Here is a 16403-nt window from a genome sequence, read left to right on the forward strand (position 1 = left end):
AGCACCAAGCCGTTCACCAGGCCCTTCCTTATTACTACTATAAATTTTTAATCTAGACTTGTGGGACACCATTGGCACAGGGATATAATACTCGTTCTGAGTTAAACACAACCATAACATTCATAAAGAACACACTGTCAGTGAGGATGCAAAATTGTTGAGGAGAACAGATGTGCTTTGATTTTTCTCTGGAGAAGTCGAGATGAACAGAAGTAGACAACGCTTCCTGACACCAGATTAAACAGTTAGAGTTTTATCAACTCCTTCCACCCAATTACAAAAATTCTTCTCATTCTCTCCATGATCTTAATTTGAATGGGCACCTTGCAAAGCCTCCCAAACCCGCTTTAAAAAAGAAAAAAGACCCAACGACAACAAACCCCACAAATCATAATTCCGGTTTATTCAATCACTTTCCAGGTTGGAACTTAGCTGCCCAGGCTACTGGCTTATACCTATAATTGTGCTTCTGGGAGATTGCAGTTACATTAATCTTCCTGGAGATTACATCTCCCAGAAACATCCCTAAATGGCTCTAAAAGACATTTTCGAGCCAGTCTCCCTCTGCCTTTTCATTTTTAGAGGGTAGTCCTGTTGGGTAATTTCACTACCAGAAGCAGCTAAAAGCGACAGCTTTGTACCGGAAGAGCTTGCAAACACCGAAAGCATCTGTTCCATCCTAACATAGTGACTGGGAAGGCTTCGGAATTGGGTCAGGATTTTTTTTTTGTCGTCCTCCCCACTACCTTCTCCTGACAGCTTCTGCCATCAGAAATGATTCATATGCTGATTGTACAGAAATGCACCATAAGGAGATGTAAACAAATACAGCAAAGCAAGGCGGGGAGCCAGAGAGATGGAATCTAATAAGTAAATACATTTTTAAAATCCGCTTCTCTGACTCTCACCCTCAGCAGGCAGAGCCACAACTTCCCCCGGCGACAGGGAAAGCACCGGCACTTCCCCCGCCAGCACCACCGAGAGCGCCCTCCGCAGCGCCCGGCGGGGCGGGCGGGCGGCCGGGGGCTGCGGGCGGCTCCGACCCGCGCCCCCCACACCCCCCCCCGCCCCGGCGCGGAGCCCTCCTCGGTGCCGGCCCGCAGCGCCCCGGCGGTGCCGCAGCGCCGGGAGAAGTTCGGCAGGGGCGGCCAGGAAAGCAGTGCATTTACCGCTGCGGGCTGTGCCCGGGGGCGCGGGGGGCTCCGGGACGGGGAGCCCACGGGCCGTGAGCGGGCAGGAGGAGGGGGCGCGGAGGGCAGGCAGGGAGGGAGGGGGACGAGAGGCGCCTTGCCCCTTACCTGGCCAAAGACCGAGCTGAGCATGGGGTGCAGCTGGTGGAAGAGGGGGTCCGCTTCCACCGACCGATCGCTGCCGCTGGACTTGGTGGAGTACTTGCTGCTGGATTTGGACAGAGGTGAAGCGCCTTCCGAGAGCTTCAGGGACTCTCTGCTGGACCTCTGCCTGTGACTGAAGAAAAAGTCCTCCTCTGCCTCCTCCCCATCCCTGTCTGAGAGCTGATGCTGGTCCTGGGGGTGACTGTGGCTGGCGTGCGGCGGGAGGTGGTGGTGCTGCCTGGCTGTCCGCACCGGCTCCTTGCCGCTGCCTCTCCTTGGACCTCCTTCCGCCGGCTCCGGCTGGCTCTCCCCCCGTCCATGTGACAGCTTCCCCGCACCCCTCGCTCCGTCCTCCCGGGCGCCCGGGTGGCAGAGCGGCCTGCGGGCACTGGGCTCCCCGGGGAGCGGCTCCTGGCTCTGCTCCCTCCCCGCCTGCCCGCCTTGTCCTCTGCCGTCCCGGGCGCGGGTGCCGCGGGGCTGGGGCTGGGCGCCCGCCGCCCTACGGCTCCCCGCCGCCTTCAGCAGCGAAGTGCGGGACTCGCTCTTCGCCATGGAGGAGCCGCTCATCGCGGGGCCGCTAGAGCCGCATCCCCGGCCGGGCGGAGCGCTGCCGCTGCGGGCAGGGCTGCGGCGCGCCGCTCACGGCATGTCCTGCGGAGACCCGCTTAAATCCCGCACCGCGGCCCATGTGACAGCGCAGACAAAGGCCGCGGAAGGGGCGCTCCGGCGGGGGCTGGCGGGCACGGTCCCCCCGCCGGGGCTGCCCCCCCGCCCTCCTCCCCGCGCCACCGCCTCTCCAGGTGAGCCGGGGCCTCCCCCCGCCGGGGGCCGGCTCAGGCCGGGGCGCGCCGGCAGGCGAAGCGGCGCCGCCGAGGGGGTGCGGGCGGCGGTGGCGGCGGGCGGCGCTCCCGCAGCGCGGCGGACGGGCAGGGCCCGGCGGGGAAGGGGGAGCCGCAGGACCACAGCCCCCCGGCGCGGCGGCGGCGGGCCGGAGCCGCGGGAGCATCGCCCCCGGCGGCGGTGGCGGCGCGGACAGGGAGGGCGGGAGCGGCGTCCCGGGGCGGGGGGGGACCCGCGGCGGGGGCCTGACCCCCGAGGCTCCCACATCACCCAGGGAAGGAGCGTAGTGCCTCCGGGGGCAGAGCCGGGAAGGCGAGCGCCCCTGTCCCGCGGGGGGCCCCCCCTGCCCCGCCACGCACCCTCCGGGAAGGTGCCTCCGCTCCGGCACCGGGAGCAGCGCGCTGGGGGGGCCGGGGCCCACCTGAGCGCTCCGCCCGGGCGCTCAGCCTACCGAAACGGGGCCACGGTTGGATACCGGCCCTCTAGGTGAGCACCTATAGGTCCTATCCTTCTAACTGAGAGGATTCAAAGTCCTGATCCGAATTCCGGGTTTCCCAGAGTTCACGAGAGGAGGGAGGCTGGGCGCTCAGCCGCTGCCCGTCCGACACAGCCCCCGGGGGAAGTTTTGATCTAGCCTTTGAAATGGACGTAGAGGCGTTGGTAAGGCACATCATACAAAGACAGAAAAATTAAGGAGTTTGTACCTAAAAACCCGATTACTTAACGCCTTTGTAATCAACCACAGGTAATTAAGTGGCAACAGGTGGTTCAATAATGATGTTCTGTTTAAAAACAGTAAAAGATAACGGTGTCAAATCAGACATATGTTCCCAAGGAGGAAAGGACCCGATTCCTTCTTGCTCATCTTCAGACAGTGATTGTGCCTCACTGCTAGACTTGGATACCTCAGCAGTTTATGTACCCAGAAAGATGAAGGTGTGATTATCGCATAATAAGCTTACTCATGCTAGCTCTGCTCTTGCTGGCACATGCACAGCAGTTACTATGAGATGACACAGTCTTATCTGCAGCAGCCCAAGTGCAACTTCTCTCTGCAGCCCCGGGGTCCTGGTGCAGCCTGTGCTGCTGTCCCGCACTGCTGGTCAGGGCAAAGTTGCCACAGAAAAAGAATTCCACTGCAGCTCTGGCTCCGTGTGCCCTGTCCCCTCAGCTGTACTATCAGCACCAGCTGTGCACCAGCTGCGTGCAATTCCTGCACAAGGTGCCCTCCTTCCATCCTCAGGATGGTAGAAAGAAGGGGCTGGTCCCTCTGTCCCCTTTTCTGCTTTGGATGCTTGGCTGTCCTGGTGGCTAAATGTGCTCTTGAAGGGCTTTGTGGTGGGGGCGTTTGTTGAGCAACAATTTCCCATTCATACCTACAGTGTCATTTCAGCTCCTAATTACAGTCAAGGGACCTTTTGGGGTTTTTTTGTTGTTTTGGGGTTTTTTTTTTGTGGGTCTTTTTTTCAGAACAGGCTGCTCCTGATTGATGCCAGCAGTGCAGAACTATTCATGGCTGCATGAACCCGATCCCAGGCTTTCCCTACTGCAGCTGCACTGCTACAACCGTGGCTACTTCAGGGGTCCTTCTGCCAGGAAGCTCAAAGGTAGCAGGAGGCTGAAATGAACGTTTCTCAATACCCCTCTGTCCCGGGGAAGTTAATTCTGTCAGGATGTAGCACTGCTTCTAGAGAAGCTGCCATTTCTGGAGTTGCAGCTGGTGCTGACAAGGCATTGCTGTGAGGAAGTTCACGCAGATAAGATTCCTGTCTAGCCTGACTAACGCTGCCTTCACCCTCCTTGGGGTCTTTTGACCTATTCCTGAGGACTGTAGTGGCACTGCTGTCTACAGGTGGGTTGTAGCTCCTAGCCTCAATCAACTGAGCACTGCAGAATTTGGAGCGGATGCCTCATTAGTGAGAAGGGACTTAGTAGTGCAGGTGTGATTCATCACTTTGGAGAGCACTTCAGGGATCAGGGCATGAAACGGCTTGTCTAACAGAAGCAATAACAATGCAGGCAGGGGCCATGTTACAGAACCGAGCAACAAAACACAGCAGCAGCAGCTGAAAAAACTATGAAATGGGATAGTGAGAGCACAAACCAGAAACCTAGCTGTTCACAACACCTGTGTTTGGGTTTCAGCTACAAGCAAACCCTGGCCACTCAGAGAATCTGGAGTACATCTTCCTCACAAATTCGTTTTGGAAGTTCTTCGTGTATCTCCTTTTCTAGACAAATTAATCTTGGGATCGCAGTAGCTGTGTAACATCCACTGCATACTAAAGAGCTAGCTATTCCAGAGCCAAATGCCAGGGAACAACAGTGCCCGGCTGCAGAGAGAAGCACATAATTCCAGCACAGCTGAGCGGCGAGATGTGCAGGGACATCTCTCCAGAGAGAGCATGGCTCCTCTTCCATCTGGCAGCACAAAAGAGGACAGGCCTGAATCCTGAAGACATGAAGATTATATTATGTAACGTGCATGCTCACTGTTCCCAGAGATGGAGCTAAATCAAAACTGTCCAAGTGATTCAGTCAGAGGCTAAGCCAGAGGGGAGCTGTGCTTCCCCCCACCAGACCTGGGGTTCTGGAGAAAGTGAGTAGCCTGGGGTTGGTGGGGGAAGGTGGATCCAATTTGAGCAGGCAATGATAAATATGGCACTGTCTGCAACTGTAAAATCCTGTCTTTCCCTAAAAGTGCTATGAGAAAACATGCACATGAGCAAATGCATGGGTGTTTTGGGGGAAGGGTTCAGTCAATTCTTTTTGGCTTCACTTGTGTAGAGAAAATATCTGAAAAAATTGAGAATACTGTTTAAACAAACAGAGGCTGCATTGCCTGCCCTGAACTCAGAAAAGTGTATTGCAATTTCAGCTAAAGACTGCAGCCTAGAAAGGGAGTTTGAGAGTGAAATGAGTGAGCACTGCCCATAGCAAAAAAAAGTCTCCAGCGAGCTGTTGACAGGAAGGCACAAAATGTCTGTGATGTTTTGCAGCAATTCTCTTGGTATTAGTTTCTTAGGCTTTATTATTTCTCTCACCTGCATTTGCAAGAACATAATCATCTAGGGTAAGCTCAATATTATACAATTAATTTGCCAAAGCGCAGTAAAATCTAAACTGTATTGCGTTGAGAATCAGGATACTAATCAGGAATCTGTCCTGTAACAGAAGAGGAGCTGTCTAGCCCTCATTTATGGCCTTTCCTTTCCCTTTACTATCTCTCTATCATTTTTAAAGGGTTTCAGAAACATGTCATGTTTCAATAGTTGTAAAGATGCCAAGTATCGGTCTTCCGGCATATTGTATTTGGACAGGCATGTGTCTGCCTCCAGAGGAAGCAAAAGCACTGACAGCTGGAGATTCTGTTTGCTTGAAGACTTGGTATTGCTCTTCAAGTTTTACTCCACGGGAGAGGAATAATCCCGACAGCATTACAAAGGCATTATTGTTCTGGCTGTAATCCCTGTGCTCAAATCCACCCTAGTTACTTGCATCCTGGTTGCAAACAGGCAACTTCCCTTTGTATTTGTCAGGGCGAGACTGACAGGTGGATTGGAAGTCACTGTTTTCTATGGACAAATAACATCGAGGCGGGGAGAGGCCACAGGGTGATCCTGCAATAAGCCTAAAGGAATGGGAAAGGAGGATGAAGGGCAATGTAACAAATATAACAGTCCACAAGAGGTATGGATGAACTACAGGAAAAACTTAGTGGAGGAAAGCAAGGTGACAGAGAGTTAAGGGGGAGAAGAAATGTGTAGGGACAAAGGTGAAGCTCCCTATACTTTATAATGTAAATACACAGGGCTTGCCAGAGGGTCAGGCTGTGCCTATGGAGCTGGTAGTGGGAAAAACAGGTAACAGCAACCATCAGTGTGGCAGACAGGAAGTGTTTCCAAAGGGAAGAAAAAAATCTTTTCACTACAATGCTCTGTGAGGCCACAGACCTCAGCTTGACTCTACAGATCCATGTTGTTGGCACGTGAGAGGCCAGTCAGAGCAGTAGGTGACACTTCACATGGAGATGATGCCCCAACCCTTTCTTAGCTTGTTAAACCAAATAATAACATGAAAGAAGATGCAATGGAAACTCTGCTGCTCAATGGGACAGATAGGGTTGAGCTCCCTGAGCTAGAATGTGTGGTCTAACTTTAGCCAGATTCCTGAGAAGAGACCCAACCTTCCCTACTCCAGGCATGTAACAAAAGTAAATAATTTTCCTGGAATTACTCCTTACCCTACCTCCTTCCCACACACCCTTTTTAAGTTTCAGTCTTCCAGTTCACACAGCTAGGAATGCAATTAATTAAGCTGATATAGCTGGCTCAGCTTTGCAGTTTTAGTGCCCATGGCTGGCAAATGTCACCTCTTTCGTATCAGACATCTCTGTTGCCAAACTACAATCAATTTCATGGTCACATCTATGTAGAAGGCACAGCTGTGCAAGTGGAGGTGAACCATGAGGCAGGCAGGTAATATGTTAAAATGGAGATCTGAGTACAGGTTCCAGGAAAAAAAAACCCAAAACAAACCAAACCTCTGAAAATCACTAAAGCAAAATTGATGTGGTTTTAACAGTGTCAGTGGTCCCTCTCTCTGTTTGACACAGTCTCAAGGCATAAAATGATAATGTGCCAAATAGTAAATAGCAGAGGAATGCACAATTGTTTGGCTTCTCTTTGGCTTACATTGAAAGCAGCAATTAATATAGGAGGGAAAAAATAAAATCACTTCATAATTTTCCACTTTCAGATGACCTGAGCTCTCCTAGATAAGAGCAAAGCTTTTCATGAGCCCATGCAGATGTTTTACAGGCACAATAAACTACGTATGTGATGGAGTGGTCCCTTTCTGAAATACGACCTGGACACAGGATTATCGCTGCTTTTCAGAGAGACAGGTGGACTCTTCAGCTGCATTAAAAAGGATCCCTGATTATCAGGTAGAAAGCCTGCATTATTTTTCTGACTAGGAACATTTAATCTTTGCCAGTTTAAAAACAAACAAACAAAACATGGTATTTATCTACTGCCTAAAGAATTAGTTCAGGGAATGGGAGGGAAAGAGAGCAACACTGAAGGCCAGATACTTGCGGTCTGGGTTGGAAGTAGTTTGAGGACAAGGCTGAATAGATTCCTATTGATTGCTCATTGCTTGGCAGCCTGATCTCTGGCCAGTCTCCTGGCAAAGGAAACCTCTTGTGTTTATTTTGGGAGAGAGTTACTTTCCAACGGGAAGGGTATTAAGGTGTATCAGGATTATGATACATCAGTTCTCATATTTTATTCTGCCACTATTGATGCACCTGGGAAATCAGAATAAAAGTAGCTGCTGATTTTCATCTTTTGACCCTTTCACTACCACCAACTAAAATGTGAGCTACCATCAAGAAACAGCTCAGTTATACAACATAAATTCAGTTATACTACAAACAGGCAAAAGTGAGAAATAACTACAGTGAGTTGAAATTCATTTGGGATCGGCTGGAGTGAATCACTCATTATCTCCAGGGCAGCTGTTCTCTCTCCATAGAGCTGCTCTCTCTCAAATATTTTATTTAATGAACACTAATACTGGTACATAACCAGCACAGCTCTGGTAGAAGATAGCTCCAGGGAGAGATGGGATTTGGCACACCTGGCTTGTAACCAGAAAGGAAGCTGTATGAGTTGCAAAATATCAGTCAGGTTTCTATTAGCAGCCAGTAGACCCTTTCAGATGAAAAATTATAGCCCTGGTATTGACACAAGAGAAGCAGGTGAGGAACATGTGACCAGTGGAGGAAGGACACCTTGTGTCCGTAGCAGAGCTGCTCAAAACTGTGCAAGCATGCCCACCAGGCTTGTAGAGGGAGAGGGACGAGATGCTGCTACCAGTGTCATTGGCACAAGAAACTAAACAAAGGCACTAAGAATTCATAATCTTGGAGAGCTAATTTTTTTTTTTTTTGGCAATAATTTAATAACAGATCTGACGTCCTGAACAAATTACAGTTTAGGTAGTTACATTCTGCATAAATTACCCTTCAATTTCAGATAAAGTCATTTGTCAATTCTACAAACAAATTAGCTGCAAAATGCTTTTTATGCTTCATTTCAGAGGGGTGCTACATTTTGGTAGTTGATCTAACAATATCTCATTAGATTATCAATTATCAAGTTTTATTGAATAAAGTAGTTTTTTAGTAATTTCCAACAAATCCTGTTAAACATCTAGAGAAGTGTTTCTATTTCACAGTAATTAAAGGATCAAATTAACTCATACAGAATGAGTAGTTTTATCTTGTGCCATGGCAAAAATCAGCTCTGCAGTTTTCAGGCAGGCAGCATACACTAGTGTATAAGCAGGGAGCTGGGTGTCAAAATGAGTGCTAATGACCACTCTGACTGCCTGTGATTTTGTTTGAATAGCTGAATACTAAATTCTGACATCTTGCCCCACAGTGAAGAATACCTACAGGGATTTGAGCTTTATTGCACTATATCTTAGTTTCTTTCCATGTGAAGCACAGACTAACACCTGCTTTCCAAAGGTGTCCTCAGGTCTTTGGATTTAAGAATTTCTGTTCAGATACAAAGTAGGAAGTGTTCTGGGCTTCTACAAATCATTTAACACAGCATGTATGGAAGCTGGAGAATATATATATATATATTTATATATATATAAAAATAAATATATAAACATTGGGAAAAGCTGGCAATTGCCTGAAATCGCTGAAGCAGTATAAGAGGAAAGGGAATGATCATCTGCAATGAATTGAAATCTTAAGAACCATACTTCAAAAAGCAAAAACATCTCTCCTTTCTTCCTTTTCAGTGACTTTCTGGGATATCCACAGTGAGGAAACAAGTAGTTCCCAGTTTCCAGGTGCTCTCATCGAGTTACCCAGCTGAGAACAGCCTAATGAATAGTAGGATCCTATCAACCCTGGCACTTTATGAAATGTCTTAATTATCTCCATTTCCTATAGCTTCTTTCAGTTTCCAGATGATTTAGACCTGCAAACAAGGCTTCTAGAAGACTTTATAGAGACTTTGCTAACTACATTGCTTAAATCTGTACATGACAGCAAGCCATACTCTTTCTAGTAATATCAAATATTTAAAAATATACGTTGACTGAGCTTAGAGATTTGAAATGTATTGTTAATTTCTAATGGCTTTGTGCATTAAAGGCATGAGGACTAATGACAGACTAGGCAGATCAAACAGAGGTTTTTCCTGACACTCCAGCTCTAAAGGACTCAAGTGTGGATAAGGCTGTTATGTAAGACAGGCTTTTGGATATCACTGAAGTGCTTTACAATTAAGATGGAATATTAATAAAAGACTTAAAACTGAAAACCTCCAGCTATTAGAAGGATTAGGCCTTTGCAGCAGGCTAGGGGAATACATAGACTGTCAAAGCCATCTTTTTGGCTGTGATCAAAGACAGAAAACACTCTGGCAGAAGCAGCATCTTGGAGGGAGGGGAATAGATCCACAGTATCACATAATAATAATAACAAATGATAATAATAGCAGCAACAACTTGTGCAGAGACTGTAATCCACAGTGACAAAAGACAAGAAACTAGGGGTGCAGCCTAGAGCTTCTCTCGCTCAGCAATGTGCCCTCTGACAGCAGGTGCCCCTACAAGAGGGGAGAAGCATCTGCTCATTTACACCCCTACGGCAGGACTGGCTTTCCTGGGAAGAGCGTGTGAGAACAGAATTCGCACTCAGTGCATTTGTCATTCAGCAGCGACGTCAGCTCCTTACACCTGTGCGCTGGCCAAGAGGAATTAGCAGGAAAGCTCACAGGGCTCAATGCTACGTAAACAAACTGTGGTTTATTAGATTTATTTTCTGGAGATTGGTTCTTTTTTTAAAAAAAGTCTCTTTGAGGAGGTGCCCTAAAGGGTATTTCCTTTAAGAGTCCAGGCCATTTCCTTGTGATTCTCATGGGAACCATAGTTTAATTCTGTTCTACAGAAAGAGCATTTTGTAATATGCTGTAATCAGGCAAATCGAATTGACTGCATTTTGAATATACTTCTTACTTATGAGGCAGCCTCCTCTTGGAAGAACCTGGGGACTGATCCCCTCTGCCAATGTACCGTTCCCACACCACGTCTTCTACTGCAGGGACTGTGCCTGAGCATGTTCCCTTCCAAGCCATGGCCCTGGCAACTGTAACTGTAAGTGGCTCAGTTGCCCAGGCTCAGGAACAGGGACATGGCAAAAGCCTTCATTCTGTTAAGTAGAGACAGCTGGAAATGTGTCATTAATAAGCAGTAACTTTTAAAGCAGTTTGGGTGGAGAGGGATTAAGGGATACCATATGGTATCAGGAGTAAAAAGATGCCAAAGAGTGTAACTTGAATGGAAAAGAAGCAGCTACCAAGATGCCCAGAAGAGCTGAAAGTCTGGAAATACAGAAGGCAATTGGGAAAATATTAAATTGCATGTGTATGTTCTAGAAATCCATATTTATCTAAAAGCTGTGTATACCAGTAAAAAGGAAGACAATCAGAAGCTTTATTTTTATTAATACTCAATTTTGATGCATTTGAAATATTTAAGAGGTTCCAGTCAGTTCTTGCAGTGCAAACCCCTTAGAAATCCATACACATTATGAGATACTGTACTTCACATAAAAATAAAGCATAAAGATGTGGGGTTTTCTAGCAAATATAAAAAAGTGGAACTAAAGAAATGCGCGTGCCTGGCTGATTCTTACCTTTTCAAAGATTACTAAGGGGTGTCTCTCCTGAGATTTTTGCTGAAAATCCAAATTATAGTCTGTCCTCTTACTAAGAAATTGGTTTTCCCCTCAAAATTTTCAAGACAGATAGAAGGTCAAAGAATCATCCAGTCCAGAATTAAGTGCAAGTCAGTTCTAAGCACAATTAGAACAAAAAATATACCACACTACACATCTGAGAGAGAAAAGCATATTAATCTCAAAGATAAAATAATGTAGAATCACACATACACTATAACAACCAGGAAGGACCGACAAAATATTTGGCATATGGGAGACGACACAAGAAATGTTATGGATCAACTTTGCAAACAGTGGCAGAGCTTGCATGACACAGACAAGATCACTGCATTGCTACCTCAGGTAAACTGTTAATAGGACAATATGCTATCAGTTTGAAAGGAAATTAAACATTTATTAAATTGGACAATGGCACAAAAGTGAGTATGATGCTAGAAGCAGTCTTATGTGCAATAAAAAAAAAACCAAAAACAGAGAGACCAAGGGATATCCAGGTAAAATTAAGAGATTACACTGATAAGCCTGTCACCATTAAAGGACTATAGAGAATAGATATATGAGTAAATAGGAGACTCAAAAACGTTTAAGGGTGGTGGCTAAGAGTATTGTTTACTGTGCCAAAGGCACAGCAAGCCCTAGACTTGAGCAAGTGGCAGCACATGTGGGAATGCAAAGAAAAAAAGAAAAGCTTGATACTGATTATTCAGCTAAAAGATGACAGCCATACCTCTAAGACTTTCCAGCAGGGAAGGCTTATTGGTCTCAGAGTTGTCAACTAAGTAAGAGACAGCTGAAAGACAACATGATGCTGTCTCAATGCTGCTGACACTGTATTGTCACTACAGATAACTTCCAGTCTCCATTATCCTCACTCCAACAATGTGGTGGAAACCTGTATTAAAATAAGTTATCTGTTACTGGCAAATGCTGTTGATAAAACTGATGCAGTCAGATGCTAACCTGTATTTAACGTTAGATAATTTGATCTGCAGGAAGTAAATCCAATGGGTATCCAGCTGCATTCACAACTCACACCTTTGGCAAAATGAACACTGGTGACTTAGGAAAATGTTCAGCCAAAATATTAATAAACATTATTAATACCACACAAGCAATCCAGAATATTGGCTGAAACAAGAAAGTATTTAAAAAACATTTTTCCAAATATTTGTCTACTTCCTTTCTGTGGTTACAAAGCACAAGTTTAATGAATCAGTTACTTCTGCAGTAACATCTCCACATTTTCCAGCTGAAAGACCAAACAGAAATTTAAGAACTCCCTTTATACTCATATTTAATTCAATTTCTTATTGATCTTTCAGAAAATGTCAATTAGATTTATTTTTTTTAATCTAAAGATATGTAAAGGAAGAGTTGCCTATACCATTAGTGTAACAATTAGTGAAGCTTTCAGGCTAGTCAGCATCAACTGGTTCATAAATTAGTGTCCTCTTCTACCTAACAGACTTAGCACGATTTTATTAATGAAGTTCCAAAGTTCATTAACACTTCAATTTACTGTCCCTGGCTCAAAACCTTGAGGAATATTGACAAGGTTGAAATAAATATACAATTATAAGCAAGAATATATTAACTAGATAAAGTAAGTAATTCCCAAAATGTTATTACTGTATTTATAACTTCAACATATGCTTTATGTGTAATTTTGAGTATTTATAATGCAAGCGAATAGTCTCTGGTGCAACATATCAGAAAACCACACTAATAAAATATGGCTTCTCATCTGTAGACAATGTATTTAACAAAACAAAAAATGAGAATTAGAATACTTACACTGAAAAAAGCTGGAGTTAGAGTAACTGTGGTTTTGAAATAATATGATAGATAAACCAGAACAAACTTGCAAGCTACACCCTGTAGTCCCTGGATCCACCAGCTTTATAAGCATGACACGATACACATTTATGATGAAAATCAATAGCTCTAAACAAGTATGCACGGGAGGCTGTGGACATAGCAGGTTGTCCTAGAAGACAGGCATATGCTGAAGAGGAACACACAATACATTTCCAACTCCAGGAACAAGATTTTTTCCTTGCCTGAGCAAGTGACAGCTTGGTAGCAGTTATAATAAGTTGAAACAACTTAATCTAGATATGGTATCACCAAGTGGGTTTAGCACACCCTAACAACAGTAGTTTTATACACTGAGAGACATTGTCAACTTCATGCTACACTCTAAATCCGTCAGAGAATAATGAGGATCTCAGGCATGCCGATTATAAGTATTTATTAGAATCACATATCATAGAACAACTGCTTTGTTAATTTTTATTTTGGTGACAATTTGGCTTGGATAGAAGGGTGAGATATTGAGCATTTAAATAATTCAGCTCCCGAGACACAGGAACTCTGTGGAAGAAGCCCAGCAGAAACACATGGTGGCTGAGTAGCTGAAATTCTGACTGATCACTGAATGTTATGCAAGCAGAGCCCTTGCACAGTTCCCTACAGCTCCCTACAGTGATTTCTGCTGCCAGGAGAGGCTTGAAATTGTAATAAAAAGCAATGCTTGTCCATTACAATAGCAGCATGGTGAATTGTACACACGTTCAAACAAGATGTCAACGCTAAATACTGCTGATTACCCAGACAACGCTTCAGTTGCTAACCCCATCTCTCAGCCTGTGGTGTTGTCTTACCCCCCACTAGAGCTGGGGAATATGAAAGTTTTCCCACAGTTCTTCCCTCCAGTCTGGTGCTATTCCTGGAAGCACAGTCCAGTCACATTGGATCCCCACTTGCAGCAGAAACACTGATCTGGAACATTGCATCCTGTACCCCTTGGAACAGCAAATGTTTTACAGGTTCTCCTGTGACCCAAAAGCCAGGAGGACAGCATGGGAGGAATCATCAGCAAGAAAACCTTAAATGAAGAAATGAAAGACGTTTCCCTTGGAGAGGAGGCCTACTGGAGTGTAACGAAAACAAGCCCCATCCCTCCTCCCCTGTGTGCGCACACACACACCCTAGAGGCTTTTGCAAAGCCACAGGAACGGAAATAATTTCGTTTGAATCCATCAAGCATTAAAATCCGTTCACTGAGGGATTGAAGTGAAAAATGAGCCGGAGACAGGAATTAGAAGCTCACCGCCTGGGCTGTCAAAAGGGATTTTCCCCAGATAGAAAACAAGCAATTGGAAATGCAGGGAGGTAAATCCTTTCAGTCTCTGACATGCATGCACACTCTTGGTTCCCCTCCTGGCCCTCTCAGTTCTGGGTTCACGGAGCCAAACCTGGACACATCTCCTTGCGTGCTCTCTGGCCATAGTGCCCATCCTTGGGATCCCCTCCCAGGGCTCTGCTCAAGAATGTCGCAGGCCTCGGGCAAAGGGGAGGTGGTGAGACATGCAGGGGAGCCAGCTGCACTACATATACTGTGCTCACGGGTGCCTAAGGTGCCAAAGGGAAGACAAGGCAGCTGCTGAAAGGATAAACCAACAGCTCTAAGAACCATTTTATCTACTGTGTAAAATTTGCTGAAGAAAGCGATAAGGAGAAAAGTTGACATTATAGTTACACTCACTGCACATCTTAGCTTACCAATCAAAAAAATATACACTGCACTCCATGCCCCTGAAAGACGGTCTCTTTCTCTCAATACTGACACAAATACCTCTGAACCAGCTACATTTTGTGGATGTTTCAGAGGCTTATTTGCAACCATAAGAGCCAGAGGTCTACTTTTTCCAAAACAAAACTGAGATTAGGGAAAATAATGGGGCAGCCAGGGAGAGTTGGGGCTACTGTGCAGAGACCACCTCCAGCCTGTCTTATGACATGAAGCATATAAGGTACATCCCACATTCACAAATCTCTGCAGTCTTATAAGCGGGCTTCAAGAAAGAAATTATCATCACAAAACAGTTTGGCTTATGCAGGGTAGACTTCCCCTTTAGTTGGTTGCCAAAACTGAAGGCAAGAATTATTTATTGTACAGCTTCTGTATGAAGATAATAAATACAACCCACAGTAAAAAAGGCCAGTATACCTCTGGGTCCATAGCACAGTGCCGCAGGCCAGGCAAAAGGGAGAACACCAAAGAAACCCACAGATCTACCAAATGGCCTTAACGACGTGCTGAGACTTTATACTCATCAAACTGTACACCAGTTGTATACTATGGAGCCAACTGTCTACTTAGTGAAGTAGGGGTAGGAAGAAAAAAGTAGACAGAAGGAAAAGAGAAGATGAAGAGCCAAATATGCAACATTTAAGCAATGGAAAGAAGCAACAGAATGTCAGGAACCAAGGAGGCATCTAACCGCAGCCCAGTTCCAGACACGCAAATTGCTTTAAGAATAAGGCAGAGGTAGAACAAGAACAAGGTAACCATTCATGCAACAGGATCCCTGGTGCTGTGTGGCTTTGAATTCAAAAGCCACTTAAGAGAACAGGCAACTTGAAGAAGTTCAGTTGAACATAAAATGCAATAATTTTAATGTGTGCTAACACACTTCAAGATAAAGGCCACAGTTACTCACATACAAAGACATATGTGTTCATAGTAAAATATTTTCTTTAACACATGCTGTCCTCTGCTGTTGTGTAATATGCTTTCCTATTGTTCTGTGACTCTCTCTGGTAATAATACTACCACTTAGGTGGTGTTTCATAGCTATAGATAACACTGTGCTTAACCCAGGGGGGTGTCATTATTTCTTTCACATATGGAGTTATGGGAGCACCTAAAGATGATATGAGTCCACAGCAAGATTAAAAAAACAACTACAGTTTTATAAATTATAGTGTTAGCTTGTGCATAAGAGAAAACTCAAGAGGTTTAAATGGGATTTGCCGGCAGCATAAAGACTGTTTGAAAACACCCATGAAGAAAGCTCATCTTAATGAGCAAGCCAGGGATAAACATGGACAGAGACAAAGAAAAAATAAGGTGATGGCCATAGGTCAGAAAGAACCAGCAAGAGTCAGCAGCTACAGTAGAAAGTTTGTGTTTAGTTCACACTGATGATATTCACAGTTGTGTCCCTGCTCTTTGAGGAGCTGATGAGTTTTCAGCAGAATCTTAAACCAGGACCAGAGCACCCAGACAGCTGAGCAAAAGGCTTGGGAAAAAGGGCTGGCTGAAGTCAGCTGGTGGCTGTGTGGCTTTAGGGTCAATAGTGGGCTGGGGGTTGACCTGTATCTGAGAAGTCTTATGTGCCATCCCCATTCCTGTCCCCCTCCTCCTGCTGAAGATGCTGCTGCACTGAACCTGAAAGGTCTGGTTATAAATAGCTTCTCCCTGCAGCTCCTCAATGAGCCACTGAGGCGGAATGAGTCATCTCTGCCAGCTCCATGGCCCCCCCAAACCGACTGCGTCAGGTTGGGAGTGTGGCTGCCAAAAGCAGTGGTACACGCTGTTCTCTCTCAAAGGGCAGTGGCCTTGGGGGACAGGGACACTAAACAAACTAGCTCTACTCATTGCTCACAAGCAC

The 16403-nt window shown here is 45.7% G+C and overlaps 1 protein-coding gene and 1 long non-coding RNA gene across 5 annotated transcripts in view; one reads left to right on the plus strand and one right to left on the minus strand.

Moving 5' to 3' along the window:
- The window catches only part of CABP1 (calcium binding protein 1), a 27068-nt gene extending 24959 nt beyond the window's left edge, over positions 1 to 2109 (minus strand). For 2 of the 4 annotated variants that reach the window (XM_074921046.1, XM_074921045.1), the window contains exon 1: positions 1299 to 1410. Coding sequence is in view for 2 of the 4 variants with exons in the window: in XM_074921044.1 (XP_074777145.1) it covers positions 1299 to 1901 (603 nt within the window). In the remaining 2 variants the exon portion in view is untranslated. Of the gene's footprint in view, positions 1 to 1298 lie in introns of all 4 variants that reach the window. The other 2 variants (XM_074921044.1, XM_074921043.1) reach the window with 2 other exon arrangements.
- On the plus strand, positions 2046 to 9427 carry LOC141967350 (uncharacterized). The gene is made up of 3 exons (XR_012634690.1): positions 2046 to 2134; positions 6933 to 7122; positions 8997 to 9427. It is a non-coding gene; the product is annotated as an uncharacterized LOC141967350 (long non-coding RNA).
- The last annotated feature ends 6976 nt before the right edge of the window (positions 9428 to 16403 follow it).

This window comes from Athene noctua, chromosome 17 (genome assembly GCF_965140245.1).
Source record: "Athene noctua chromosome 17, bAthNoc1.hap1.1, whole genome shotgun sequence".
NCBI lineage: Eukaryota > Metazoa > Chordata > Aves > Strigiformes > Strigidae > Athene > Athene noctua.